This window comes from Eurosta solidaginis, chromosome 3 (assembly GCF_040869045.1).
Source record: "Eurosta solidaginis isolate ZX-2024a chromosome 3, ASM4086904v1, whole genome shotgun sequence".
NCBI lineage: Eukaryota > Metazoa > Arthropoda > Insecta > Diptera > Tephritidae > Eurosta > Eurosta solidaginis.
The window spans coordinates 133,336,757-133,355,802 of NC_090321.1; the positions used below are offsets into that span (position 1 = coordinate 133,336,757).

The 19,046-nt window shown below is 36.4% G+C and overlaps 1 protein-coding gene across 1 annotated transcript in view; it reads left to right on the forward strand.

Moving 5' to 3' along the window:
- Positions 1–19,046, forward strand: part of Shark (SH2 ankyrin repeat kinase) — a 418,475-nt gene that overhangs the window by 303,914 nt on the left and 95,515 nt on the right. Inside the window, exon 5 of the mRNA XM_067773047.1 lies at positions 11,314–11,972. Coding sequence (XP_067629148.1) covers positions 11,314–11,972 — 659 coding nt within the window. The remainder of the gene's footprint in view (positions 1–11,313; positions 11,973–19,046) is intronic.

Here is a 19,046-nt window from a genome sequence, read left to right on the forward strand (position 1 = left end):
CGTGATCGATCAGGAGAGACGGTGGAACATATCCTCCTGGAACGTGACGCAATCTGATGAGGGCACAATAGATCAACGGTCGCAGTGCAATCCCCAATAAATTTTCTATCTATCTTCATGTTATAAAAATGGTTTTATTTCATTTTTTATTATATAAAATTAGTTTGACAATATTAGTTTTTGTCAATATTATTTTAATCCTGCTACTTTTAACACATTTATAATATTTAAGAAGTAAGAAACATGATTAATACTTACATTAATATGTGTTTCATTTATTTTCCTTGAGGAATAAGTTCGTAAAAATAAAAAGCACGTTTTTATGAAGTGCATACGAAGCTCCATAGATAAAATGAGTAATATAAGGAACATTGGTTTATGTATTACATTTTTAAAATGAAAATCTCCTGCTAAAAAGTAATAGAATGAACATTGGTTTGTACATTACATTTTTAAAATGAAAATCTCCTGCTAAAAAAGGAGCAAAACCTAACTACATTTTTTTATTTTCGTACTTAACTACACTCCCTTTTGTGATTCAGGATTTCGGGCAAATTTTGAAAAAACTCCGAACATCAATTCCTTCATTATATGACATTCGACTGCCTAGTCTACTGCCTTCCACTCTATTCGCAACATAAGCTCAATTTAAGCTGCCAAACTATATAGCAGAGCCGGCCAAAAGTTGCACATTGTGCAATTTGAGTTCTTATTTTCACACAGACACTAACGATGTGCGATCACGATCGTTTGCTTTCGCTTTTAACTCACTAAAATCAACAGTGAATGCAAAAGGAAAAGTCCATGCTATATAGTATAGCATTTATTTTCCTTGAGGAATAAGTTCGTAAAAATAAAAAGCACGTTTTTATGAAGTGCATACGAAGCTCCATAGATAAAATGAGTAATATAAGGAACATTGGTTTATGTATTACATTTTTAAAATGAAAATCTCCTGCTAAAAAGTAATAGAATGAACATTGGTTTGTACATTACATTTTTAAAATGAAAATCTCCTGCTAAAAAAGGAGCAAAACCTAACTACATTTTTTTATTTTCGTACTTAACTACACTCCCTTTTGTGATTCAGGATTTCGGGCAAATTTTGAAAAAACTCCGAACATCAATTCCTTCATTATATGACATTCGACTGCCTAGTCTACTGCCTTCCACTCTATTCGCAACATAAGCTCAATTTAAGCTGCCAAACTATATAGCAGAGCCGGCCAAAAGTTGCACATTGTGCAATTTGAGTTCTTATTTTCACACAGACACTAACGATGTGCGATCACGATCGTTTGCTTTCGCTTTTCACTCACTAAAATCAACAGTGAATGCAAAAGGAAAAGTCCATGCTATATAGTAAACCAGAGCCGGCCACACAAATACTAAATCAATTGCATAAGTGTGTGTAAAAATTGAGTGACAACTCCCCACAGTGTGCTAAAAGAAAATGTGGACTGTGAAGTTCGAAATTAAAAAGGAATCTGGTTATTTGATTTCAAGCTAATCCTAACAATATTTACTTATATTCATATAACTAAGAACGCGGAGGTCGAGCTAGCCAGATAAAACTTTTTATAAAAGAAGGTATGGTGTTTCTTCAATGCAAAATTTACTTAAAAAAGTCACTTTTTCATTAAGAAAGAACTATAAAAAAAAATAAATGTAAAGATAGAAATATATATTTTCAAACCATAAAATTATTCAATAAAAAAAATGTATAAAAATTAATAAAACTAAGTAGAACGTATAAAAAGTTACTTATATTAAATTGTCAATATTAATTAATTAATTATTATTACTTATTAATATCTAAATTGTCAATACTAATATGTATGCTCAAAGGAACTTAATACTAACTAAAACGTATTAAAAGTCACTTTAACCTTGCAGCATATTGTTTTTTTATGTTCCCAAAAAGTAGCATAGACTTTTCCTTTTGCATTCACTGTTGATTTTAGTGAGTGACAAGCGAAAGCAAACGATCTTGATCGCACATCGTTAGTGTCTGTGTGAAAATACGAACTCAAGTTGCACAATGTGTAGCTTTGGGCCGGCTCTGTAGTAAACAATGTTCAAGAGCATTGGCACGGCAAACAAAAGGTATTGTTGGTACACCACAGTTTACCGGCAAGTATATTATACATATACATATCCATACATACGTATATACCCACATTACATATACTCAGAAGCGCTGAGACAAGTACATATAACAAACCAAAAACCCAGCATACATTAGGTGGGTCTAAAAAAACCCCCAGTGAACACAGATTTATATACTCACAAGAATTGACCAATGCTTGCAGGAATTCATATATGACGGTAACCAATTAGAGGTTTACTGCTCAAGATGGTCACCCTCCCAAGCTACCGATTTATCAGAGTGTATGCTTAAGGTCAAATTAGAAGACCTAGATAAAATATGAGCAAAAGTGCTAGAGTCAGAGGAGACAGGTTTTCCGACAATTACACAGATGTTAGCGCCTCGGTTGAGCAAAAATTCGCGAAATGCATGGAAACGTATCAAACATGCAAATCAGAAATTTTAGAAGCCCTACAGCTTTTCACCACTCCTAGCACCAACCAACAACAAATACCCGCCCACCCAATAAATGATTCAAAGTCAAATGGTTGTTATTTGAAAGTACCAGCATGTGACACCGAAGTCTTCCATGGTGGATACGAAGATTGGCCATCCTTTAGAGATATGTTCACGGCAGTCTATAAAAACCACCCTAAATTATCACCCGCTCAAAAATTATACCACTTGCGCCTGAAACAAAAGGACAGGCTGGACTTATTGTAAAACATTACCCACTGAGCGATACTAATTTCGAGCTTACGAGTACGAAAACAAAAGGATACTCGCCGACAATCAATTGAAGACGCTGTTCAACCTACCCACAATAGGAAAATGGAGAACAAATACAGAAGATGCAGACAACGATCAACAACTGCATGTCAACTCTTAACACCCAAGGAATCCCGACAACGGACTGGGACCCAATCCTCGTTTATCTGTGCTCATCAAAGCTTCCAAGTGAAAGCCTTTCACTATGAGAACAATCTCTCAGCTCCCGGAAGGAGCTCCCCCTTTGGGAGGACATGAATAAATTCCTCATCAGCAGATACGAGGTAGTAGAAAGAATAAGTACATATCGACCAGGCAAGGCCAAACCCCAATTTTTGAGTTTCCCACCACGAACGGTGAATCAAAACTCGACCCAATCTAACAATAATAGAACCCATGCATATCACACGGAGTTCAATAAAACGGCGTCGTGTAGATTATACAATCAATACCACGCAGTCAAATCTTGCGTCAGGTTTAGGAATTTATCGGTATCAGACCGAATCAAATTTGTGAGAGAAAATAGTTATTGCCGTTTATAACTGTTTATCAACGTCACACCCCAAGAACGAATGTAAAAGTAGTTTCACGTGAGTATATTGTCAAAAGCGTCATCATTCGTTACTGCATTTGCAGCCCAACCCCCAACAATCACAACCAAACCCCAGAGCTCAAAATGCCCAAGTCGGCACCCCTAGGAGAACGGGCGGCGAGCGGCCCTCAACATCGAAAGCAGCCGCAGGAGCCACCTCCTACCCACAGTCTCAGGACAAAAACCCGGTTTCTACACTCTTCGAGTAATCAGAGAACCACCCTACTACCAACAGCAGTAGTGTCAGTATACTATGCTGGCGAATTTCATAAAATTCGTGCCCTAATAGACCAAGGTTCACAAAAAACTTTTGTGTCTTCCCGTATACAAAAGCTTCTTGCTCTACCCACAAAAGAGTCTCTCTACCAAATATCTGGAATGGGTGGAACGGTGTTGAAGAATACAAAAGTCTGCCAGATAACATTCTGTTCGGCAGACTTAACCGAAATGATAGACGCACAAGCAATAATTTTGCCGAAACTAAGTTCTAACCCCCAGTCAGAGTTTCAAGCATCGATTTCGTAGAACTGTCCCGATTACCGTTAGCTGATCCACAGTATTCGATACCATCGAAAATCGATGTGGTAATCGGCAGCGATATTACCCCGCAAATCCTAACCGAAGGGCTCCAACGGAATGTGAGTGGAACATTACTTGCCCAAAACACCATATTCGGATGGATATTAAGCGGCCCTGTGGCTGAAAGGGTTTCAACGTTCAGCACTCATGTCACGGAATGCCCCGATGACCCCCCTCAACCAGCTTTTGAGACAATTTTGGGAACAGGAAGAAGTTCACCAAACCCAACAACGATCAGCTGATGACGAATACTGTGAAGCACTCTACTGGATGACCACAATTCGCGAGGAAGATGGACGCTACTGAGTCAAACTGCCGTTCAGGACAGAATTTCCAGCAAATCTGGCCCTCGGTCATTCACGACCAGAAGCACAACAGCAGTACATCAACATCGAACGCACCCTCAAAAGAAAACCCGAATTAAGATACAAATATTTTGAAGTCCTTAATAAATATTTAACCATGGATCACATGGAACCCGCCTCCCAACAAGAGATAATTAGAGATAGTAAATACCTATCATTTTATCTACCCCATCATGCGGTCATTAAACCCGACAGCAAAACCACAAAAGTGCGAGTCGTCTACAGCGCATAAAAAATGTCGCATTCTGGCAACTCGTTGAACGACGTGCTTCATACAGGCCCCATACTACAAAATGACTTAATGCTTGTCATACTTAAATGACGACTCAATAAGTTTGTTTTCAACGGCGATACTGAGAAAATGTATCGCCAAATACTCATCCATGGAGAAGATACAGGTTTTCATCGAATCGTTTTTCGAAAACACACAACTCTGCCGATAGAAGATTTTCGACTAAAAACAGTTACCTTTGGTATAAATTGCGCGCCATATTTGACAATTCGAACCCTACACCAACTCGCCCACGACTGTCAAGACGAATATCCCCTCGCAAAAAATATTTTATTGAATGAAACGTATGTTGACGATATTTTGTCAGGCGGTCATAATATACAGTCCACTTTGAACTCCATGACTCAAGTTATCGAAGCTTTAAAATCGGCAGGGTTCCCTTTGAGGAAGATGTCGGCAAATCACCCTGAAATTTTAAAACCCGTTCCCGACCCTGATTTGCTAGACGTTGACTTTCTTAAATTCCACGATTCGAGTTCCACAAAAACCCTTGGAATTCAGTGGAACGCGCTAAGCGACACTTTCACCTATACGTATGATCCACCATCAGCAGAAAACACGACTACAAAAAGGCAGATTTTATCAGCAGTTGCATCGCCAATAACGATTCTTGCGAAAATGTTGCTGCAACAACTCTGGATGGAAGGAACGGATTGGGACGAAGACGTGAAGCCCGGGGCTCTCCAAAAATGGACCTCAATTTATGAAAATTTACCCCACATCAGAGAAATTAAAATCCCTATGTGGGTACAGTATTCCCCCGATAAAGTCATCCAGCTGCACGGATTTTCAGATGCTTCGGAAAAAGCATTTTGTGCCTGTGTATATTTACGTGTACAAACCCATGAAGATAGGTCTTCATCCCATTTGCTAGCTACTAAAAGCAAAGAGGCACCTCTTCAAACCGTGAGTCTTCCACGGTTAGAACTCTGTGGAGCAGTCTTAATCTCCAAACGAACTCATTCTCTTGTGCGATTCTGCCATCGTATTGGCATGGTTAGAAAAACCACCCCATACCTGGAAAACGTATGTCGCCAACAGGACATCCGAAATTCTTAAGAACGTCGAAAACGCCACTTGGATGCACGTTTCCAGCAATGCCAACCCAGCGGATTTGGGAACTCGAGGCTGCAGGCCTCAGGACTTAGTCGAATGTCCATTATGGTGGGAAGGACCAAATTGGCTTATCAATCCATCAACTTCGTGGCCAAAGGACATATCTCACCACCCAACTCCACCCGAACAACGACATGTGGAAGTGTTCCACACCCTGCATGAAGAAAAAATAGATATACTCGACCGCTTTTCGTCGTTTTCTCGAGCACTAAGAGTCGTGGCCTGTATGTTGCGGTTTTTCCAGAAAGCAAGAAAACTAAAAGTTCCAGCCACGCTCGACCTCACCCACGCCGAAGTGAATGATGCCAAAATCAAAATCATCATTCAAACTCAACGGAAACATGCGAGTTTCCTGGAGATTAGCCTATGCCACATGTAGCTTTAATGAGCGGCACATAATTATCATACCCGAAAACTCTCGATTTTGTTCTCTCGTGTTGGACTTCCTCCATTCGAACATGCTGCACGCCGAAAAACAGCTTATGATCCGAATGGTACAACAACAGTACTACATTTCACGTTTGAAGAAAAAGGTCAAAAAGCTCATCTTCCACAGCAAAACCTGCACCATCTACAAACAGCAGATGAAAACGCAGATAATGGCAGCCCTGCCACCCGAGAGGTCGACATATTCCCTACCTTTCCATACAACAGGAGTCGACTTTGCTGAACCATTTTTGGTAAAAACTTCTCCCCTTCGCCGAGCTTCGTATGTGAAAGCTTACGTTTGTGTGTTCGTCTATTTTTCCACAAAGGCTGTTCATTTAGAAGTGTGCTCTGACCTCACCACGAACGCCTTCAACGCAGCCTTTCCCTCTTCACTGGTCGCCGTGGCCTACCCCATCAGATATTTTCTGACAACGGAAAAACGTTCGTTGGCGCACAACGCGTACTACAAAGGGAATTCACAACATTCCTCAAGGAAGCCGTTACATACGTCGCCGAAAAGTATGCAACTCACGGATTCTCATGGAAATTAATCCCACCATACGCTCCACACATGGGTGGTCTATGGGAAGCGGTCGTGAAAAGTTTCAAGATACACTTTACGAAGGTAGCAGGAAACCAGAAGTTCTCCTTCGAAGAGCTAACTACCCTCTTAGTACGCATAGAGGCGGTCCTCAACTCCCGACCGCTCTCCCCTATGTCCGAAGATCCAGTGGATCCCCTAGTCCTAACCCCAGGTCATTTCCTACGTGGCGCGCCACTCTTATTATTGCCGGAGCCAACTGCAGAGCATCTCATCCTGGTCAATAAATGGCAGAAACTAAAAACGCTTCACCACCAGTTCAGCACACGATGGAAGAACGAGTACCCCAAGGAGCTGCACAAGCGGTACAAATGGAAACGCCCTCAACGCAATATTCAAGTTGGAGATTTAGTCGTGATAAAGGATGATTTACTACCCCCGAACGAATGGCGTTTGGGCGGGTAATCACTTTACACCCTGGATGGGATAACCATGTTCGAGTTGTGGAAATCAACACCCAAAACGGACTAATAACTCGAAATATTACAAAACTGTGCGTGCTACCAACTGCCTAGCAGTGCCAACCCTACCTCTGGTACCCTCTGCTTCATGCCCCCTAGCAATCTGAAGAAATATATAAACTACCCTCACCCATGCCTGAAAAATACGAATATTTTTTCTCTTTTCTCAGGACCCGCAGATCTGCAGACATTCAAAAGTGCCGGCTATGTGGGCAGCGACACGTGCTAAGGCAGTGTCGGGCGTTCCTCGCAATGAAGCCGTAGGAGCGCTACGAGTTCGCGAGGAACCACCGGTACTGCATCAACTGTTTGGCAGTGTCGCACAGCACCGGGGCATGTGACTCCCCATCCAGCTGCCGAAAATGTTGAAGACAGTGCGGCCAAGCGCGTGCACACACAACAGCTGTGCTTGCAACTACCACCCGCCCTCACTCTCAATTTTTAGTTTATCTAAAACTACCAGCTCATTCGCTACGCATCGATCGTTCCCGCAAATTGCAGTGTTCTAAATTGTGAAAAGAAAGTGAACTTAAATAATAAACCCTTTATTTAACAACCAAAAAAAATAATTGTGCATTTATTTACCTACAAGAATTATACAAAACGGTATTGCAGGGAGTCATATGAAGGATGAATTTCTGACACACGATGGAGAGTGTTATCGCGGGACTGTTGGACAATATCGCGGGGACCAGCATTTTCGTCAACTATCAATACTGCGACCTCGCCTGTAGTCGGGGCATTATAACGACAACGGTGTTCATTAACAGGGCGTTTGCCGGCATGGATTACAACCCCATAGTTATTCGAATTAGATGGCATACGCTCCATAGAAGTCATAAAACTTCCAACATACACATTATTTTCAAGCAGAATTTCTTGAATTAATTTCAACATACATATCTCCTTGAAGAGTTGGTGCAGCATTTTGGCGCAACGAAAGCTGCTCCTCTTGGGAAGAAAAATATATGTATTTGCAAAAATTTTGGAACCATGTTGGGCGGTGGTAATAAACTTCCAATAATATGGTACACTTGTCCATGTATTTTTTTCTAGGCAATGTTTTGCAGCATACAATCATAAATACAATGAAGTTTTGAAGAGATACATGTCCCTTGATTTTCGCGCGCTAGCTTCCATATGTATGTAAAATGTACATGTACAATATCTTCCTTCACAATGTACATTGTACATACATTAGCTCGTTGCGGGCAAAAAACTTGCGCATTTGCCAAGAGCGGATTGACGCACTCTCTTTGGCTGTGAGTATATGTATCTCTTCACAAACACAAAGTTTTTTTTGTTGACCCGCTGTAGCTTGGGTTTGGTCACCGAAACGTGTTATGCTTGCATTATTTGGGGCTCTTCATCAACTTTATCGTAAAAATAAAGGGCTTTAGTTTGTGAAAAGGGAAAAAATAAAAAGATTAGGGTGTTTATTTGGCTATTTTCTGTTAAAAAACATTTTTAGAATAGTTTGAAGAATTTGCTATATTTTTGCTCTGCATTTTCATTTCAAATTAATTCACTTTTTTTTTTTTTTTAATGGACGTTGTGGCAGCGCGCTGCCCTCAAGTGGCCCAATGAAACCAGGCTAATCCTGTTCATGCGATCGATTTATATATATATATAATAACTTTTTTTTTTTTTTGCCGAGTCTTTGATGGGCAGCGGTTTGTCAAGCGTCACGATCTGAGACTGCTCAGCTACAGAAGAAATTTCATCAACCAAGCGTAATACTTAGAGAGAACAGAAGCAAACGTACTACTTTTACTTTACTATAAAAACATTATGCAGCCAAATACAACTTTCAGAATAAATTCATACGGAGTATTTCTGAATACATCGGTGTAGTATAAAAATAATAGTAAATAAATCATGTTTTTATGGTGTTACATATACAGATTTATTTCGGATTGATTCATCTTACATTTAAAAATTAAAGCATTTTCAATTAGCAAAATTTATAAAACAAAGATGCATAGACATCTATTTCCACTAGTTTCATTCATTGAGTGTAATACGAGACTGAACATAATGTCGTCAGCCAGTTAATAATATTGTATCATAATATCTGAGAAAATTTGAATTTCACATTACATCAGTTTACAATAAAAGGTACATATTTTTTTCTAATTTTGGTTCATATATTCTGTATACTAAACTAAATTAATGCATAACATTCAATCTACCCCGGTAAACAAAGTTAAACATTCCTTTTTTTATATCCAAGTATACAAATTGCAGATTCGCTTATTAAAAATAAATTGAAGCGATCGCTATAGCTATAAAAAATAGCCGCGATTCAAAAATAGCCATCACTATTTTCACTGATACTTCAAAATAGCTGTATCGGCAAAATGAACCGCTTTGGAGTTAGGGGCCTTTTCTCACATAAGCATTAAATGCTGCCACATGTTTTTTTGGGCGGAGTTGCTATTAGAACAGCATAATTCACAAAGGCCCTAACCAACAAAATTAAAATTTTACAGGAGAAGCAAAAAACAATTTACTTTCACATTCACTACAAGCAGATATTTAATTTTCAAAGTGGTATAATTCCGTAGTTATTGGTTCTAAGACTTTAAAATTTTAATTGGGAGTGTGTTTTAATACATCCTATGCGAAAAACGCGATTTCGAAAAATCTGTCGGTTAGGGCCTTTGTGAATTAAGCTAACGATATGCTACTAGCGCTGTTAAGATTTATTAAATCTCAAATTTTAACATGCACTATATACAATGTAGCTTTATTTGACGTTTTACTATTGATATTCAACTATTTTTATCTATTGTCATCAACTTCACAACACTTCTGCTAACTATCAAAATACCAAAAATAAAATATAAGTGACAATTGTAAGGGAAAAACAGAACAAAAAATCGGAAAAACTGTGAAATAAAATTAAATAACGATAAATAATTACTAACCGTGCAGTTGTTAACTTACTTATAAAGTGCAAAATCGTCCTGTGAACACTTAAAGAAAGAAGATAAGCACTGAAATACAAGTTACCAACATCTCGAATGGTATATTTGCTTATGCTCAACAGGAAATGCAAGAGTTCTTCCTACCGAGCAAATTAGTACCTAAAAGTCAAGTTTTCTTTCGAGTGTGTGCAAATATCTATTTTTTTTTTCGTAAATGCTGAAAAGTAAATATTTTTGACTTATCTTGTTTGACTATTTTTGTTTATAATTTTTTTTCTTTTCTTTTTTGATGTGACTTGACTTTTAGCAGGCATTCTCAGGCTCATTCCAGCGACACATTCGCAATAGCATCGATTTAATGCTTTGAAACGCTGCACAACCCTGGTTGCTTATTGATTAAGCGTGTTCAGTTCAAACCGCTGAGATCATTGTGAATTCCTACAAGTGGAGAATGTTTGAAAAAACGTTCACAATAAACAGCCACGACCACCTGTTAAATTGCTGTTCGATTACTTAAATCATGTGCTCAATAGTATTTTTCAAACATTTTTGTAACGACTGATGTATTGAACTATTTATTTATTTTAAAATATTTGCTCCATGGGCTGCTCATATATTCTCTATTAACTAGAATTTATAAATGAATATTAATATGCAGCCTGATTATCTATAGACACATTTAAAAGAATAGTTGGCTTGAAACACAAACGGCAATCCATGGCAATTCGATGTATTCACCGCGGGCAAAAAACATACCTATCTTTCATTCCCTGGCCATTCTTGACAGCCAATCTTCTGCAGCCCTATTTGACAGGTAGGTATGGCAATGAAGGAAAAGAAGGATTCTTCACTTGTAGGAGCTCACAATGCGCTTATAATTTCATAACCTATCAAGCGTTCTATTGAAAGTTGCGTGCAATATATTACAACTTATAATTTCTAAATATTTTTGAATCTGTCTGTCAAAGCTCTTCAACGTTTATTTGCAATCGCTTAATTACTGTTTATATCAGGAACAAATGATTGTGAATATTGTAAAAAAGTAAAAGTGAGAGGTATTTATTAAACAGATATTTTAAATTCTATTACAGTCAACATATTTGTACATTGATGAAGGACCATATTTGCCAACATTAGAACATTTAATTCAACATTTTATGCTTTTTAATGATGGCCTTCCAATTAACTTAAAACATCCAGTCCCACCAGAGCCAAAACCACCACAACCATTGCTGGCGACTCTACCCCGTAATAAATGTAAAAACAGAATCCTTAGCACTTCAAATAGTTTAAACGAAAATCAGGCAGTTCTTGGAATTGAAATGAATACAAGTAGTGAAAAAAAGCTTCCAGATAAAAAGCGCAAGGAAACAACAAATGTAGTATTTAGTAATTTTCTAAAAATTAAATCAAAAGTTTCAACATCATCAAATGAAAAAACCTCCGAATCTAATATTGACTGCTCGAGGCCTCAACATATGCTAGAGGAATTTCCATGCAAAGGGTTGTCATTTTCTGCTAATTTCAGTAGTGTTGGAAATGAACATACAGATACGAATATAATAACCGTGAATAATATATCTTTAACGCCGCTTAGCATTGACTTACAGCTAACAGGAATGGATAATATGTATAATATACCTAAGAATAATGCAGCCGTTTCAAACGAGGCAGATAAAGGAATTACTTTAGCTGTTCAAGAAATGCAGTGCAATGACGACTTTAAAGCACCAGATAATTGTATAATGTGGTAAGTATTTTTTGCGTATTTTTAATTGTTTAACGAATCCAAGAATCACCAATTGGTTCGCCGATTTCGAAACGAACTTTTTCGAAATTTTTTTTATCGTTAGCTATTCGAGCATTTTAACTTTCGCAAATCATTGACTGGGTGTTTAACTTTCTCGGGTCATTGTCAAATCATTAACTAAACTAGTATTTGCCAATTGAATGTAAAAATAAAGACACCTGTGAAAAAGTCCAGCTAAAGGTAAGAGAAGGTATTGGAAACGATTACGAAGCAGAGAAAACAAAAAATAAGGATGAAATAAAAAAGAAAATAAAAATTGTTGGTTTAACTGAAAAAGTTAACAATGAGCGTTTGGTAGAATGCGTACCATCTCTAGGGCCAATTATGTAAGTGCTCTAATTTGAAATTCAAGGACACAAAACTATTATGTAACCCCGCTCAATTCGAAAGCTGCGTAGTCATGTTGCTCAAATTTTTCACCTATATACAAATATGGTTTCCCCATTGTTGCCACTTACCTATAGTGGACTGTTCAAAATCCTAAAAAAAATGTTCCAAAATAATTTATAGCGTATAAAAAACCTAAAACAGAATTAATTTTTGACCGGCCCATTTTTTGTGGCAAATTTCGCTTACACGTAGATACTGCGTACCTCCCGGGTGGTGTGGGAAAAGCAAATCAATTCAATTGCAAGACATTTCGCAATAATTCAATGTCAATTTCATTTGATTTTACATATTTTTTATATTTTTTTTAAGGAGTTCCATATCAAAACGCAATTATTACATTTGAAAAGTAGAAAATTTAAGAAAATGCTATCAAAAAGTATAACGTCTTAGGCCGAGACCAAATTTTTAATGGAAACTTTAAGTAGCTTAGACCAGTTCTTTTTAAAAATAAAATAAAATATAAGAACACATCTCAATATTATCATCTTCAAATTAGATATCCCAACATTGGAACTCTCACATTAAATATCCGAACATTAGAATCTTTATATTCCCACAATGATAACATTAAAACGCTGAAAAAATCTAAGTGCATTGCGTTCACTTAATTTTTTTGTAGTTTAAGTACTTTATTATTTTTTTTATTTTAAATTTGTTTAGAAAACTTTGCCTTCTTTTCCATTACATAATTTTTTTTATATTTTTATTATATTTTTTATGAAGGTATCCTATATTCTATTCGAAATTTTCGTTTTGTGTCACACTTACATGTTGCATATGCATTTATAAAAAATTATTAACCTCGGTAAAGCGCCAATTGCATACCTAACGGATGGTGTGAAATAAGCTAAATTCCTTTAGTACATTTCTTCGTTTTTAACGCAAAATTCTTGTTTTTTGAATTAGAACCCTATTGAAATAAATGGGCAATATATGTATATGTAGTTTATATAGGTGATATAGACCTACTGGGGAACCGAGCACCCAAAACTAACTTCGGTAGCGCGCCAACGGCGTATCACCCGGTGGTGTGGAAAAAACAAATTTTCTATTCAATTTCAAGTAATTTCACCATAATTCTATGTCAATTTAATTTGATTTTACATATTTCTTATATTTTTGTTTAAGGAGCTCCATACCAAAACTTATAATTACATTTGAAAAGTTTGTAGAAAATTTAAGGAAATGCAATCAACAATTATAACGTCTTAGGTCAAATTCAAAATTTTAATGAGAACTTTAATTAAGACCAGTTTGCTATATTTCCATCCACTGCTTCACTATTAACGCATTGTTCCACTACCCCCAGCAGTGGATGCATAGAGTGAGTTGAAAACTCAGCTGGGTATAAAAATACAAGTTGGTCGAATTTCGACCATGGGCGATACTAATATTAATAATTTGGTTACTATTAAATTTTGGGATAAACTTGAAATTTAAATTAAAGAAATATCTGCTTGAGAATCTACTAGAAAAGCACACCGTTTGTAGGAATAGCTACATTTAATTTCAATATAATCTGAATAATTAAGGTTCAAGCAGTAGATAGATTTTGATATTGTGACGAATATTAGCAACACTGAGACATACTATCATCTCTAAGCCGATACTAAGCAGTCACTTGTATCTACATAAACAAATCAATCATTATGTCACATATTCACATACAAGAAGCGGAGAGATATGCACAAAGACATGCATATATCTGAGATACTTACAAAAGTATGCAATCATCGGTCGAAGTGTCACTCACATATGCACGCGCATATGAGAAGCTATAAATGTGCGTCTGTAGTTTATAGCTGGTGAGTTTATAGCTGGTAAACAAGTAGTAAATTCTAGAAGGAGAAACGCCCAGAAGTATGCGAACGAGGAAACCGAAGAGTATAAAAGCAGCACCAGCTGAGACGTGTGCAGTCAGTTTGATTTAAGCACGCTATTGGTTGAGAAGTATAAGTGTTCTTGTGAAGTATTTTCAAAGTAGTCTAATAAAGACCGTTTTGCATTATTGAATATTGGAGTTATTTATTCAAAAATTTAGTGATACGAACGTTAGTAGAAGGTGTAAAATAAGCGGAGTTCCTGAAAATAGTTACAATATATTTTAAGAAAATTCGTTCAATTGTCTAAGTCGTGATCCAGATCCCCAGTGTTCGCTCCTGAGGGTCGTTCACGTTCAAAGAGCGTATATTGCCATTACTTCGCGGATTTTAACGTCTATTATTATTATAAGTATTATTTGGTTGATTGTTTCTTCTAGTATTATTTCTGGGTATTGCTTCTATTAACATTATTGTACCTGTAATTATACTGTTGTATTGCTATTGCTAAATCTTGCGTTCGAATTATTGTACCTACTATTGAAACTATTACCTCTAAAATTTCCTCGACAACCACTTGGCTAATTACCCCAGAACGAAACGCTAGCACTTGTCTTTCTTTAACTTCATTATAACGCTCAACTATCATTTTCTCAAGTACGTCTTTTTAATCATTGAAGGTAGTTGAAACCAGAATGGATTTAACTATTTCTCAATGATGAACACTCATTGAATGATGAACCTGCACATATTCAATGTTTGCTCTAAGGTCATTTTATGTGCCTTGGCCTGTCATACCCTCAATGATCAAAGAACGCTCCAATGAATTGGATAATTCTAATAATTGATGAGATGTAAAAACGTGATTTTACCAGAAAAAACTTTCGAATTGTCCAGTTTTATTTCATTTTTCAAGGCAATCTTCGTGTGCTTCGCGTGCTTTTCCCTCAAGTTTTCTTATATTTTTTTATTAATCTTCTTTTATTTTAAAGCTACAGTTAATTTATTGAAATTCATACACAATGTGTGTATATTTATATGCAAATACATAATAACTTTTGACAGATTAAAGATTTAGCATTAGAACAGAAGCGGTATCGTCGTAATATATTTCATTGACTTGACTCCATGATCGAGGTTTATACGCGGAAAACCCCATTGCATGTATTTTGGGGTGTTTTATTCCAACTTTATAATTGGAAAAGGATCATTAATTTATATTGATGAAAACATGTCACAATTCATAGTAAATAAATGATAACTAAGTAACGTTTTTTTTTTTTTTTTTCATTTAGGAGCTGTTTTTTTTGCTATTTTTGCTTCTTATGTTTTAAACTAAGATTTATGTATATGAACATTTTCAAGCTCATTCTTGTGCTAGTAAAATAGAGCTGTTAACATTTTTTTCTAATTGAGCATGTTCTACAGTATTAATTGATGATTTATCTCCCCCATTCGTAGCATTATTCGCTGTATTATCTGTAATGGAACTTTTGCGTGTTGGATTATTAGCATCTGTCGGTTGGAAGGCTGGATGATGTACAAACATATTATCAATTATATCATCAATATTTTCTGCGCTATCAATAGTTGCGCCAGTTGTATACATGCCACCTCCACCGGTACCACGCTGTGTTGCTGTAGTGTTGTTAGCAGCAGAATTTTTTGAATTGTCTTTATTATCTGCTGCGGAATTGGCAGTATTATGTTGTTGCTGTCTATTCTTCTCGGATTGTGGCAATATGGGTATGGCGTTGGAGGGAAGTCGTTCCGGCAATGCTGCGGGACGCGTAGTGGCTTATACCGGTGGTACAAAATATGTAGTACCACCAACAGTATTATAATTTTGAAAATTAGTGAAACTTGTATTAGTGTTGGTAGTAGAAAGTACTGCTGTAGTTGCAGCACCTGAAGTTGGGCCAACGGATGTTGCACCAAATGGCGATGTGGGTGCAACAGAAACTTGGGGCTGTGGTGGTGGTTTGGTCCCCGTAGATGATGGATCACTAGCAGCATAACCAAGAGTAGCAGCTGCGGCCGATATCACCTCCGACGAGGATGATAGGTATGTAGTTCGATGTTGTTGTTTGTTGCGCATATTGTCCTGAGGTTTGCGCTTGAATATTATCCGTATCTGACGGAGAAGCAACAAAATATGTTGCAGTACTACTTGAATTGGCGGCAACAGTGCTGCTGGAAGCTGCAGAGGTGTTGATGCTGCTGCCACTGGTTATGCACCATATTTGCGATTGATTTGGATTTTGATTTGTTGGCCGTAGTACTTGTTGCATCGCTTGAAAGTTTTCTTGATGGTAAAGTTGCATTAAATTAGCTTATAGCAAATGTTGATCTTGTATAAGAATTGATGCTGTTGGTGGTTGTTGTTGTTGAATACGCATTTGCTGCATTTGTTCAGTTATATGCTGCGCTTCGTGTTGTGAACGACGTTTGCTTGAATAACGCTTTGGTGGCCCACATTGTTCTTGTGGAGTTATTTGTTGTGGAACTGTGTGTTGACCGCCGTTGTTGCCCTGTTGTATAGTATTTCCCAGCAGATTATTGCTAGGCAATTGTTACTGTTGTTTTACAATTTGGCTTTGTGTAAGCTTCCAACGTGACTGGGGTCATTACGATTTTGCGCTTGCTGGAAGCGTTATGACAAATTTGATATATTTGGTGAATTTTTCGTTTGCGCTTGCTGACGTATCACTGATGGATGAGAATATAAAGTACTATTTAAATTTTGATCTGATAAGTCTTCAATTAAACTTATTTTATCTATAAAAGATTCAAGTGCCAGCTTATCGCCGCTGTAGTTTTCTCTAACAAAAAGATTTTTCTGTAAAGGGGGGTTGCCATGTTTGACATATTATTTTTCGATTGTGAATTTGAACAAATATTTGAAAATTGGTTGGAAAGTTATTTGTTGAAGTCAAATTATTAGAATTTGAAGTAGAATGAGAATTAGAAAAGTCAGTTTCTGACTGAAAATTGGAAATACTAATTAGTAGGGTGTCTGAATTATGAGACGAATTTGCTGAATACTGAGAATTTATAAGATTAGTTATTGACTGAAAATTTGAATTATTAGTTGCTACGATATCTGAGTCATTAAATTCTAACAAATCTTCCTGAAGAGCTAGTGAACACCTTCCTTTGGTCCTTGATTTATCGCTGGAATTGCCCACAGAATCGGACATGTAGGCAGGTTAATTTTAATGAAAATTATTATTTTAAATGAAAATTGTCTGTAAACCAGGTGAGTATCATATAAATCCGAGTAATATATGTAGATCCGGTTAATATTTGTTGCATTTGGTACAAATTTTATTAAATAGTAAATCTGGTAAAAAAAAATTATATAATTGTTTTCTTGAAAACAAAGGAACATGCGGTCTGCGGAATTCCTCCAAATTATAGGCTAGAGGAATGCCTACCCCCTTCCGTGCCGTATTTAGTCGGGCTTACCGTCTGTCCGCCTACTAAGTTATCCACGCTAGCTAACCAATGGACAGGCTGTCCTAAAAAGGACACTTGGTCTGCGGTTTCTCGCCCCCTGAATGGGATTTACAAATGAAAATAGGCAAGGTTGCTCCGGTTTCTTAAATCAAAATAAATTTTTTGTAAAAACCGGAACAGGCTGGTGTATTTTTATAATTATAGTATTTATTACTATGTAATGAAATGTAGAAGGTATATTAAATATATATGGGATGGCAATCCTTCAATCGAGCGAGTAGTTACACAAACTCGTATCAACACACACGAATGACAAAAATAGTGTTGGGAACTATCTAATGAATTCAACTATCGATAACACTGCTCTACAAAATTAAACTTTTTGCATTACCCTGGATCACCACTATTTTTTTTTTTTATTTGCTATAGTCCCCTAATTATAAAAATGGTCAAAATTTAAAATTCTATGGATACATTTTTTTTTTTTTTTTTCTAAAATTTGCTTTTTTTGAAAAGGGAGATCCATTGATTTTATCATATCTCTGGAACGGGTTGTCCGATTTTGTTGGAGAAAACAGCATATGATAGCAAATGAAATTACCTTAAAATTGTTTAAATACCATTTTTTTAAATACTTATTGGTTTCAGAGTTATTTGCATCGCATTATAAAAAAATCGATTTTTTTGTAGTAAAAATTTCCATTTTTTTCTTCTTTAATTCGTAAAAAATTGAAAGAGACAAAAACTTAAAACTTTTATTAGATGATCGTAAACTGTGAAAATTCCAAATAAGGCAAGCTTTATTTCATGAAAATCCATGGATAAACGGTAATATTATTAACAATTAAGTGAATGATGGCAAAATGCGTATTTTTAATATTTTTGTTTATTTAGCTATTTCAGATAACTTTATTAAAGAAATTATACAAAATTTAGTACTTGAAATATTTAATAATAGTTTCTACTTTTTGCTTGTCTACTGTAATTTTCTGAATTTGATTCTCGTATAAGAAACCAATTATAATCCCCCATCATATTTCCGTTCCAGAATCCTTGATAACGCTCCTCCATTGACTTAATTTGTTGGTGAAATCGTTCTCCATGCTCGTCACTGACATCACCAAGATTTGAAGGGAAAAAATCTAAATGGGAGTGTAAGAAATGCATTTTTAGAGACATGTTTGCACCTGAAATTATATGTATATGTAATTTAGAGATTACAATTATGATGAATATACAAAAATCATATCATATTCCTACTTACCGATTTTCGAATAGTTGGTTAGTAAATCATAAACGATTTCCCTATAATCTGGACCCCGATTATTTCCTAAAAAGTTTGAAA